The sequence below is a fragment of the Triturus cristatus genome, chromosome 12 (genome assembly GCF_964204655.1).
Source record: "Triturus cristatus chromosome 12, aTriCri1.1, whole genome shotgun sequence".
Taxonomy (NCBI): Eukaryota; Metazoa; Chordata; class Amphibia; order Caudata; family Salamandridae; genus Triturus; species Triturus cristatus.
The window spans coordinates 520,181,763-520,195,004 of record NC_140595.1 but is presented as its reverse complement, the minus strand read 5'-3'; the positions used below and the strand labels follow the sequence as shown (position 1 = coordinate 520,195,004).

Here is a 13,242-nt window from a genome sequence, read left to right as displayed (position 1 = left end):
TGGTAAACAACTACAGTAGGCAGAAGCAGGTCCTACCGGACAGGGGTGGGGAGGGGTAGGAATGAAAAATAAAAATACTTACCTGGCTACCGCCTCTCCTCTTTCTTCTTCCTGTCTGGAGTCCAGCAGCAGGAAGCACCCAAGCTCCCAGGCTCCACTAAACTAATCACTCACTGCAAAGCAGCACTGTAATTGGTCTGAGCGTCATAGTTCAGCGCTCAGACAGGGAATGGGAGTCTGGGAACATTTTCCACCTTGTAATGCAGCCTGAGTGGAGAACATGCAAGGTGCGCATTAATGTTTGGCCAGCCTGAGACGGCTGGCCAAACATTCATGCACACTTTAATGGGCAAACCACTCCTCACGGCCTGGACCCTGCTCTGTCAGCAGAGCAGCCCCGTCCTGCAACCAGGAAACGGAAAACTAAAATGATAATGTTGGTTATTATCATTTTAACTTTCCTTTAACTATTGCTTGCAGAGCAGTGAGGCAACGCTCCTCTGCCTTATGGCACGTCAAAACTACGACAACTTCTATATTATATATGTACAGCATTAGGGTTTTGATTACAGTTTGAGCATATTAAATAAAGTCAGAGATATGTGAAAAATTCTAATGTACTATGAGACGTTTTCTTGATTGTTTAGTGAACTGTCAATCAAGCTGCCAATTTTGCATACTTGTGCTCCATATCCATATGTAATATATAAACATGGTCTATATAAAAGTACGTATGAAAATGCACAGCGTTTAATGTACTGTTTAGTACAGTTGTTGAATGTGGTATGGAACATTACACACAAGAGGCGAAGCATCAAGTGAGTCATGACGCCCCTCTCCTATCTAATCAATGGCAATAAAACTGCTTATTTCTCTCTGCATATCTACAGACCTGCCTAACACACAGCAATTCTTTCACGTGCATTTGTTAAATCTACACACACAAGCAACAATGCACGGTGTAGTATCATAGTGTGGGCAGTGAACATTAAGAATGTTGTGACATCTTCTATAATAACGTAGGATTTGACCTTTTCATTTAGTAAGAACTGTTTAAATCTGTGGTTACTTCTACACTGGCTTCAAATAACATTGGCATAAATATATATTTCATCCATTTTTAATCATACCGATTTCATACCACTCACACGCTTTGAACAATCTGAAGACTGAAATGGGGAGGAAAGCTTGTTACTGTGTTTGTCTAATATTAAAGCATTTCACTGTTCTGAAATGCACACAATGTGCTAGTTTTATGGCTTGTTTTCAAACCAAACAAAAAACCTATTCTAATCATAAAAAACACCAATGATTCTAGTGTACAAGCTTTATCACCATAGTTACTGAAGCTGTAAGTAGTTCTTTTCTGGGGAACATTTTGTCATAGAGTATGAGATTAAACGTACTGACTGATGAGGAGTCCTAAAATATGGTAAATTAACCTAAGACATCCAACACTACTAAGTGCAGTTAGTTTGAAGGTTGCAAGGCACATTCAAAAAATTACACACTACAGTCACTGCTGATAGATCAATAGAAGGATAAAGAGAAAGCAATAGGTGGTTCAAGAATTTCCTCCAAAAATGCTTTTGCTCTCACTCTATGAACAGGGGTGTGTATGCAACACCAGTCAAACAGCAGTCCTTAAAACAGCATCAAGCATCACAAAGACAACTGCTTCACAACAGGTGTACGAGTCCTGTGACCGTCTTAAGCTTATCTTAGCTCAATGCCCTGGAAACATCCAGTCACAATTTCCTTCTCTCTTCTGATTAATATAATATAGCACCATATGTGCCATTACTACAGAGGTTTGATCTTATGGCAGTTATTCTGTATCGAGCAATCTCTAGTATTAGCATAATGCAGGAAATATGCCAAGCTTAATGGTCCAGGGGGTACTCCATGTGGGTTTCTCTAGGTTTACAGTGCTAAACATGAAGTGGTAGAAACGGTTCTTTAATCCATAGAAAATCTTTCGGATTCACACTCCATCAAGAAGGTTAAGCAATTAGAAAAAATATTTTTTAATGGCAAAGTTTCTCAAACATCATTGATGAAAAGCAGAATAAACTTTCTAATTACTAATGTACTCTGAAAACGATATGCTGGTTAATGTCATCTTTTAAGATATGGAAATTCAGCAACAGAATTTCTGAGTTAATATTTGCATTAAAGCAAAATGGCAAAATTAGATTTTCTATGGGTTGTAATGCAATTCCAGATATGAGCAACAATTACAATGGAGAGCTTAGTAGCGAAACAAAAGAAAATGTAGCACTGTTGTCATTTTCCAGCCTAAAGTGGAGAGATTGGCACTTTAACATATCTACAGGACAAAAAAAGTACATACTAAAGATTGGTCTGACCAATCCTTTGGCTGAAGGTGGCTGAAGAGAAAAAATGCATATCAACAAATGCAATAAGTGAATAAACATATTACAGCGACAACATAAATGTGACCCGACTTTTCAAAAATACTCAATCTAATTGTTAAAGTGCGCGCAAACCTTGATAAACTCTCCGATGAGCTGAGCTGCCTTGACTCCATTCTGTACATTGAAGCTGATGTCAACTTTCACCTCAGTAAAAGAATCTGTAAGTTTAATGATGGGTACCTGGGTAGTAAAAGATAAAGATGTGAAAATAATAATTATAAAAACACCAATTACTAACTCAATTACTCAATTACTAACTCTGCATACCTTCAAAATAAAAATAGATTACTTGTTTACTAATAATTACCTTCATGGAGATGCATGCATTTTTAATTCTTGCAACACTAACTTGTAGCCATGGCTGCTTCCACCGAACAGCAGGCCGGAAATTGCTTTTTATTTTAAAAACTACTGCAACCTTGTGCAAAGGTCCATCTGTCTGTCCCGCTCTATGCCACCAACTGCTTACACAACCTAATTTAGCCAACAACGTTAAACCAAATCACAGTGTTTGTGTCCTAGCAGAAGCCAGTAGCCATAGAACTTCCAGAGTTGGGTGAGTAAGAAGAAAAAAAGTTACTTGTGACTATAGTTCTCCAGTGGTCTTCATAAACGTACATGCTTTAACTATCCCATCATTGGGCTGGGAATCCCTAGGTAGTCAGAGCAGTGCGATAATAAATACAGCCTGGTATGATGGTTATCTTACTAGCTTATTCACTTTAGTTCTAACTGCAGATTCCTCACCTTGGAATGGGTGCCAGTGCAATTTCTCCCAGGAGGTGGGTCTCGGAAGTGTCTAAAAACAAAAAGTCCTACAGAACAGAACAAGCCAAGTACTCCTCTCAACAGGTCTGGCAGTCGGACAGCAACGCTACATGAACGCATAGAACAAGGCCCCCGCCTGACAAATATACAGGACAGGCACCCCCACTTGCCAACACAGTAGTAGTGGCGATGGACAAATCAGACAGCAAATATTCAGGAGGCTGTTTCTTTGCTAATGCATGGCAGATTTAGTATGCAGAGTATGATCCAGTGAGAAATAGTTTTTTTGCACGGCTTTTCCTTTCTTAGTACCTGTAGAAAGCTGGCTCTGTATATACTACACCAAAGTGAGGTATAGTGTGCACAGAGTCCACAGAACCCCAAAGGCAGACAGAGGTAAAAGTAGATAGCAGCTTACTCTCTATTTGTGGTAGTGTTGGCGAGCAGTAAGGCTTCATCAAAGGGTAGTGCTAAGCATTTGTTGTACACACTCAATCAGCAAATGATTGTCACGCACTCAAAGACTGAACTCAGACCAATTTTGTTTGTATAAAAATATTCTTTTATTTCCTAGAACCAAGCAAGCTTGGCAAAGGTAAGTGAGAAGTACTTTGCAGTAATAATACAGTTTGTAAACAGTTTGGATTGCAGTTGTACATATACTTTGGTTTGATTACAGTAGAACTACTAGTAATGCAATGCTTTAAAATATTGTACATATACTTTGTATAGGCTTTTTAGTAGTATGTCTAGTAGATTACTTTACAGATTACTTTTCTTACACAGTGCAGTATACCTGGATACGGCACTGTGCCATTTCTTGTAAACAGGTAAGTAAAAGCGTTTGTTATAGTTTTAGGGACTTTTATAGGTTTTCCAACGCCACACTTAGAAACTTCTCACAGAAAAACAGTCAATGTTATCCTATGGAGGAAAATAGGGTTATTGGTTCAAAGGTAAGCATGCGGTTGTGGGATTTGGTATTCTGGGGTGAGACTCAGGGGTCCCCCAGGATGCACTCCTGTTACACCCTCAGCAGCACTAGGGCGGCTGGGTGGAGAGTGCTGAGGCCCAATGTTATCCAGTGGGGAATAGGCGGCCTCCGGTTGGTGACTGATTACGAGCAGGCCACAAGGTTGGGGGAGCAAAGCTCCTGGACTTAAGCTCAGGGCAAATGGGGGTTCATGCCAGCACAAAAGGTACACCCTCAGCGGCACTGGGGCGGCCGCGTGCAGAGTGCTGTTTTGGCGTTGGGCGCCCTGCAGCTTTTAATGGGGAGTCTCGGGTTTGCAAACACACTGCAGGCTCGGGAATGAAGGTATTCTGGGTGCGACCACCACTTGAAGAGTTAAGTTGGGATTCTGGGGGTTGGTTGGGCCACCCAAGGCCATGGGGCGTCAGGTGCCTTTTAGGGTTGGATCTTCTTACCAGCTCCTGGTCGTGGTTGGGGGGACCTTCCAGTTTGAGGCTGCAGGCATCGGCTGGAGGCTTGTCAGGGATCACCGGATCTCTGGTCAGTATTGCCGGGGAGACCACCTCGTAGTGTTGGGCCACTCGAACTCGGGCCGTGGGCAATGGGTGCAGACTTGCGGATCTTGCCAAAGCTGGAGTCTATTATGCCACCCTCCAGTGGGAGGGGGGGCATAAGCCTCACCATGGTTGGCTGGGTCCCTTCCTCTGCAAGATGGCAGGACTGAGTTGTGCTTCACCTCGCCTTCCCCACCGGAGGAGTGGGGTTGGCAAAGGTGGGCACACCTCTTCTCCTCACATGTTTTTCCCACCGATTCTCCCACTCAAAGTGGGGGTCAGAGCTGGTGGGGGCCAGTTCCTGAAAGCAGCAACAGGCCTGGCGAAGCTCACAAAGGCGGCAAGCCTTTGAAGCTTCCCCCTTCGTGGACCCTGCCCATCCTGGGGGAGGAGGCTTGGCACCTCGTCCTAGGAAGTGCATTATTTCAGACCCCGGAGAGCAGCAGGCTCTTGACCTAGGGAACCAGAAACAGGTCTGGTAGTGGCAGCTGAAAGCAGCCACTCAGCCTGGACACTAGTGGTAGGTCGTTTTTCAGGGGGCATCTCGAAGATGCCCTCTGTGTGCATTTTTCATTAAATCCCACACTGGCATCAGTGTGGGTTTAATGTGCTGAGAAGCTTGATACCAAACTTCAGTCTTAAGTGCAGCCATATGGTACTGTGGATTTTGCAATGACAAACTCCCAGAACCATATACTATTAATGGCAGCACTGCACTTACGTCTAAGAATTGACTTAGCTACTGTAGGGGTACAGGGCTCATGCACCTGTAACCTCACCGCTGGTATAGTGTACCCAGCTAGAGGGATAACTGATCTATGCCAGGGCAATGGGTTGTACGCATGGCACAGGGATGTGTGCCAGGTCGACTTCACTTTGTTCTGCACCAAAAGCACGCAGCCTGCAAAGGCAGTGTGTGTGTGTATCAAGGTACAGAGCCTCGAAGGGTGGCACAATAAGTGCTTCAGCCCTCAGAAGCCTTCCCTGGTCACAGTGCCCTGGTTAACTGTGGTACAATTTACCAGGGACTGACCTGTGGCCAGAGTGCCAATTGGGTTTGGTCTCCAATGCAGTTTTAGGGAAATAACATAGGCCCTGGGTACCTGGTTGGCAGGAGCCCAGGGAACACTCAAAGCACATCAGAAGTTCAGCAAAAAGTGGGGGCAACCATGCAGAAAGAGGGCACTTTCTCACAGTACCTGTGAAACAAACAAAGACGATTGTCCACTTGGTGTTCCCTGGTAAAAACAATGTACAAATGGAGAGCAGTCTTTGGACCTAGCCTATTAATTCTCTACTTCTCCTTGAAGGGGTGAGGTGGAGCAAAGAATGCCGAAAGACTGATTGTTTGGCTGACGTGAAAGGGAGTAACTACCTTCGACAAAACGGATGCTCAAGTCCAAAGAACATGCTTATGTGGGTAAATTGGTATATGGAGGGTTAAAGGAGAGGAGCTGAAGCTCATTCACCCTCCATTACAATGTTATGGCAAACAAGAAGACGGTCTTAAGAGTGAGCAACTAAAAGGACAGCTATGCATAGGTTCAAATGGAGAACACATGAGAAAGGTCAAAACTAAATTTAGGTCCCAATGGGGCATAATGAAGGGTAAATGGGGGAAACAAATGCAGTAGCCCCTTTAAGAAAAACATCATAACCTGGTGCTTCAAACGTAGGCTGGTTCAGAAAACTCAAAAAGGCAGAAACCGCCAAGTGCCCAATTACCAAACGCAAAGAAAAGTCTCGCAGGGATGACAAAAGCTATGAACTTTCATGCTCAATCCCCAAGCATGGAGGTGGAGGGTGCAAGACCCTGCCCTACTGCTGCGACAGGAGGACCTCCCGAAAGGGCAGCCTGATCAGAGGGCAGCTGCTCATGTCCATGAGTTTGGGATACCACACTCTCCATGCCCAATCCAGAGCCACAAGGGTGACGTGGGCTCGGTTCTCCCTATCTTCTACAGAACTCATGGCAGGAGTGATATGGGCAGAAAGGCGTACAGGAGTCCCAAGTTCCACTCTAAGTGGAATGGCTCTCCAAGTGGGAGTCGCTTTGAGAACTTCAAAGCGCAGAAATGCTGACATAGCTGTTCTCGGTGGTGGCAAAAAGATAAACGGCGGCGGTTTGCGATGATTGGAGCACTTGGGTAATCCCGCGGTGCTCCATCTTTGAAGAATGTGTGACTACAAGACGGCATCACCCGCATGACCCTTGCATTAAGAAAAACTAGAGGAAAATCCTCTGGAAAAAGATCAAGACAGGTGAGAGCTTTAGGCCTCACAAGTGTGCGTGCACGTGAGAGAGCAGGGATCCACAAAACACAACCCTGATGAAGGCCCCAGACCCGATCAGGCTTTTGGAGTGGGCAAAAACAGGTTGCCACAAAGGGTTTAACTGAACAATAATATTCAATAGAACCCAAGAGATTCAGGATTTTATTCATGCCCCTGGTACCCTCAAAATAAAGAAGAATCTTTGGGTATACCTAGAGGTATTTTTAACTAATCACTCTTCTGGATCCCTGCATGTCCAGCTGGACTTTATCTAAGACTCCCATTTCATCTATGGTTGAGTCTGCCCTGGTGGTACCATCTTACCAGGGTGTGGCGCTGATGAAGCATGTCACGATAAGTGAGTGAGGCCTCTACTCCAATATCTTTGACTATTCTAAGATCTTTAAATATGGTAGATGTGAAAACCAACTTCCTGATACAGAGGGGATTTCTTTTCTTCCCCAGTTAGAATCCTTGATTAATCAGTTGCTCGTGTGTGTGAATATCTGCAAATAAATCGAAACCAAGGTTCTCCCCATTTGCAGAAAAGACCTTGCGCCACCTCTGGGTATAACCACCATTCGTAATCCAGCCACATCCAGAGATGCAGGGAATCCTGGCACACCCCTACCTGCTAATTGCAGCAGCACATGGCGGTGGTGTTGTCCGTGTACACCTGGACCAGCCTCCATTTGAAGAGTCAAGTCTAACATGCTGATGTGGAGATGAGCCTCCGCCAGAGGCCTCTGATCTCCACTTCTCCCACATGGCTGCCCCAGGCGATGCATCGGTCAGCACAGACAGCTCTAAGAAGTGTACGGGAGAGGTCTGCTGCTGACCCAATCGTAGTCTAGCAATAAACTGAAGATATTTTCAAGTCTCCTCTGAAATCTGAACTTGGTCGAAGTGACCCACCTAGTGCTGTTGTGACTTGCACTTCAGCTCCCACTACAGAACCTGCATGCGCCACCTGGTATGCTGGACTAGAATGGTGCAGGAGGTCAACAGTCCCAGCAGTCATACTCACTGAGATTCAGGGCTGAGGATAAAACATGAGGGACATAGCGCAAAAGGGCTGTACTCTTCGTTGTGGGGATAAGAGTGAAATTAAACTGTGTCCAGAATGGCTCAGATGAAATAGAGTGTCTAAGAAGGAGTCAGCTGTGAACTAGGCACATTTATATAGTCAACCTCAACGATGTAAGGAGGTCCTCCGTAGTCTGAAGGTGGGTTACAACTGTCTAGGCCGAGCCGGCCTTCAAAAGCTAGTTGTTGAGGTAGGGGGAAGACTAGGACGCCAGACCTCTGATGATGACCTGTAACCACCACCATCACTTTTAGGAACACCGGAGGGGCATTGGTGAGGCCAAACAGGACCACAACAAAGTAAAACTTTTCCTGGCCCACTGTGGGCCTGAAAGACAGGGATGTGAAAAGTATCCTGCAGGTCCAATGTTACCATACACTCTTCAGGGTCAAAGGCAGACAATACCTGATCCAGGGTGGGAATTAGAACCGGTTTCCTGGGCAATCAGGGGTTACTGTGCTCTAATCCCATCAACTGGAGTGTTCCCTCGCTGGTGTCCTGGGGCCTCAGTTCTAGTGGACCCAAAACTGGATAACCAAGTACTCCTCTACAGCACTTGACTCTCTCAGAGAAGTGAGACAGAGCAGTCCAAAGATTACTCAAGGGGGTGAGGTGGGTTTAGACATTCAAAGATTGACATCCAGATTACAGTGCATACTGTACCACCAGCTAATAAAATCAATGTACAGTCAGTGCTATACTTTAAGAAAAGAAAAAAAAAGTAAAATACTTAAATACACACAAGAGAATTATACTAGACAATCAACTAGGAAAAACAGTGGAAACCAGATGTTTCTACAACCCTCTGGGCCAGAGTTCTGACCCCAAACAGTAATATAGCGCCTGGACATCAAGCACTATAAAAACAGTTAACATGTTGCACAGGATTGCTCTCATTCGCTAGAGCCATGATAGCAATGCTTGTATTGAAATGAGGTTGCTTCAGCATTTGATGTGAAGTCAAATGTTCTTGATCAGGCCCAACCACCCCCCCCCCTCTCCCCCCCCCCCTCTCCCCCCCCCATCCAACGCAACAACGTGCCCTGCCACCCTTAGTGAGGTCCCAACTCTAGTGATGTCAGGGATCTGTTCGCAGGTTCCTGATGCCTTGGCACAGTTTACTTGAGTCCCACTAGTCCAGTAGCCACAGTATAGTTGTAGGAGGGCAGTGCCTGACCAGAGTGCCAGTACACACTGATACCACCAGATGTCATAAAAAGGAAGGTGGGAGCCTGTACCACAGGACACTTCACCAACTACAGATTGTAACTGGAAGTACTACTCATGCTCCCACAGCACGGGGGAGTGGCCCGGGCCAAGTTATCTCACTTTCAAGGACCAGGATCAAGCTTCCCAGTCTCCCTCTGCCTCCACTGCTGTATTGCAAGCTTCCTTATCTTGAGCAGCTGTCGCCAATTTCCTTGTGTTTCAAGTGGCAGCTCCACAAGCCTCACACATCAAGCTGGTTCTCTGACCGATGCTGCTGACCGATGCAGTTGCTCCTCATCAAACTGGCACATTTCTTTGCAGCATAATCCATAAGTCACATAGAAAACTTCCTCAACTTCAACCCCTATGAGGGGTTTTCAGATTTTCAGACGCGGTGAGCAAGCTCATCTTGCCTTCGCACCACGGGCCATGGCTGGCTTCTTTGGACGGACACAGTGTGGTCCACCTTGATAGAACCGTAGTCAAGTCTTGAACCATAACTTACTGCTAAGGCCAGAATTGTATCTCCTCTGATTGAGAAGGCTGATCCAATCAGAGGGTCTGCTACTTTTAGATCCCGAGTCCCCCTCCAATCGTGAGGCACATTTGTGGCATGTTCACTGCGTGTCCAAAGCATGCAAAGGTGACTTACTGTTTTCCATTTTAACAGCCAAAGCTACTCCCTAGAGAGGAATTCTAATTAACTCCAGACCAGGAGGCCTTGCCCGTCACACAAAAGGGAAGAGCGGGTGGGATGGTGGAGTACCACCTATCAGAGTTTGAGCAGCTGAACATAGATAACAGCGAGTGTCTACCCCCCTGCTCACCAGGCTTGTCCAGGGAATAGGCAGGGGTACGAGGGAGCCGGAATGTCCAGCCGAACAGCTCGGTCACATTACACACAATGACTCACCTCACCTAGTACACCCACTAGATCTCAAACACACATCCCAGGCAGACAAAGGCAACAGGATCACAGGCACGGAGACTGCACAGACTTGATCGGAGGTGGCTAGTAGCCAGTCTTAGAATACAGGGATACAGGTATCCCAGACTATAGATTTATTGCTGCTTCCACGGTTAGTCTAACACAGCCTGGGTAGAGAGGGCAGTAGACGCGCTCTGTGAAATAAGGGCACACTATGCATGCCCCCCCTTCACCTCAGAGCCAAGCTCTAGGGTCTCAATCCATGTAAATAGGGAGACCCTCAGTGGACATGCATGATTGTCATGATGCTAAATGAGATAGGGATGTAGAAAACATACAGTAACTTAAGTGAAGATGTTTCAATGCAGGACATGTCAATAGAGCCAACGACTAGGTAGGGTTTGTACAAAATACTTTGACGAGGGGCATTAGGATAGGGCTGCCACGTGTGTCAGTGAGAACGTGGTCTTTGTGGATGTATGAACATGTGTTCGTATGAATGGGATATGTGTTTATAGGGTGAATGAGAGTCCGGGTTGTACGTACTTGTGAGGCAGGACATACCTTTTGCCATAAGTGGCACTGTTATATGTATAAAACAAACATACAACGATTTTTTTTTTAAATGGGAGAAATTTAAAGTGCAGAAAAATGTTCTGCAAAAACTTTTCATAATATGCAACATTTGTCTGGCCTTCCAATTTCTCCCACTTAAAAAATTGCTTTTTCATTTATAAATAGGACACCCTGTCTACCAGCTACTGAGAACAAGAATCTTGCTGTGTGCAAATGCGACACTTTGAAATGGGAGAAATTTAAACTGAAGAGTTGACTTTGGGTTCATGTGGTTTCCATAAAGCTCATCATTTAAATATTTCCCCATTTCAAAGTGTTGCATTTACAAACAGCAGGCATTTTGCACTCAGTGGCCACACAGTGCCATATTTATAACAGAAAAATACAGCCATTTGTTTAAATAGGAGGTATTTAAAGTGAAGAAATATGCTTTGTACGTTGAGCCGTAATTGCCTCAATTGAAAGTGGAGAAAAACATTGACTCAGTGTTTCATAGAAATATTTGTATCCACTTTAACATTCTCATATTTCAAAGAAAATAACAGTATCTATCAGATATAAATATAGCACAGCGTCTACTGCCCACTGAGCGCACAAGTCCTGCTGTTTGTAAAAGCAACACTTTGAAATGGAATAAAAATTAAAATAAAGAGTCAACTTACTCATTAAGTTAACCCTTCATTTCAATATTCTTGAATGTAAAAGCATCCATAAACAGCATTTTGTTTTCATGCTCCAATGTTGAGTTGACAATGTCTTATTGAAAATATAAATATGTCAGTGTTTCAGGTCTTTACCTCTGTGCCCTTGGACATATATCCGACTTCAGCACTGCTTATTATCAGGCTACGCTCTCAGAAGCCTGAAAATAATAATGTCAAATAAGCACAGCCTTCCCTTAACTTTAAAAGGGAAATGTGACCCTGTGGTTTTAAGGCTGTGAGTTACTATGAAGGTGGTAGCTCTCACGATTAACTGGTTGGAGACACCTGGGGCGAACAGCACGCAGTGTGTCAATGCTAAGAATATAAAATGACCACAAAATTGGTCAGTGATGTTTGAGCAACTGGGACTCAAACCAGGCAGCAGCACTGATTCTAGGCCGATTACTTTAAAATGTGGCAGTGCTGAGCATGGGGAAGACTAACACAATGTGTCAGAGCTGGTTCAACAGTAATTTTAAATCAGCACTGATATCCTGTCTGATTCTCGAGTGAGTATTCCAAAATGTGTTAGTGCTGAATATGGGCAGGGATCAATCAATGTGCGAGTGTTGAATATAGGCGAGGACCACACAATTTGTCAGTGCTTGTGTTTGAGTAATGAAGAATCAGACATGTCACTGCTGATTCTGGAGGGATTGGACAAGGTGTCAGCTGTGAGTATGGGCTAAGTCGTCCAATGTGCCAGTGCTAATTCTGGAGTGATGAAGGATCAAGTAAATTGTTAGCTCTAAACATCGAGTAAGGGAAGGTTATTGAGTGTGTTTGCATATATTCTTTCAAAAAAGATCACACATGGTGCTACCACTAATACTGGAATACACAAGGATCATACATAGGTCTTCACCAAATCTGGTTAACTGAGGATTAGACAGGTCAGTAATTCTGGAATGAGAATCACAAGTGTCAGATCTGTCTCGGTCAATAAGAAATTATCATACACAGTGTCATCCCCGATTCTACATTTGGAGAAAAACATGAAGCATGGAAGTGGGGAGAAGAAGCACAAACTGGGAAAAAAAAAACGCTAGAAGAGAAATTAAAGTTCACACGTGTTAACAAATGAGAAGCAACGATAAAGCCAACCTATAGTAAGCAATGGGTGGATTCTAAGCACACTGTATGCTAACTTCTATGTCTCGCCAATGACGGTAAATTTCAGGCAAGAACTAAAAAGGGATCTTGAAAAGAGGACATATAACTCTTATCCACCTTCTGCATGTCTTCGTATTGTCAAATCCAGACAACAATACTGTGTAAAGATGTGTCTTTTTTCAGGTTGCCACCCTGCCAATGTCCACTTAAGGACACTCCTGCAAACAAAGAGGTAGATGCAAACACTTGTTGAATGAGCAGTTACACTTCCCTGGAGAGAATGGCCTGCTTCGCCGAGAAATAATTCTATGACTTCAGACAACTAACCAAACTATTCCTTGTTTTGAAAGATGTTATTTTCATGGATGGCGAAAGGCCGCTATAAGCTGATCAGATTGACGAAAAGGTTTGGTGTTGTCAATAATAAAATGTCATACACATTCTACTGTCTAGTCTATAAAGTGTTCTCTCTGCTGCATCACTTGAGTTCTGGTAAAAAGTCTTTAAAACTAGTGCCTCATTCAAATGAAAACCAGATATCACTTCTGGAATAGTGAGAACTTGTTCTTACGACTGTCATCCCAGAATTGCATAACTATTCCTTAATCGTAAAAGCAT

The 13,242-nt window shown here is 44.2% G+C and overlaps 1 protein-coding gene across 1 annotated transcript in view; it reads right to left on the bottom strand.

The window, feature by feature from the left end:
• The window catches only part of TENT4B (terminal nucleotidyltransferase 4B), a 298,913-nt gene that overhangs the window by 137,011 nt on the left and 148,660 nt on the right, over positions 1–13,242 (bottom strand). Inside the window, exon 5 of the mRNA XM_085639324.1 lies at positions 2,511–2,618. Coding sequence (XP_085495450.1) covers positions 2,511–2,618 — 108 coding nt within the window. The remainder of the gene's footprint in view (positions 1–2,510; positions 2,619–13,242) is intronic.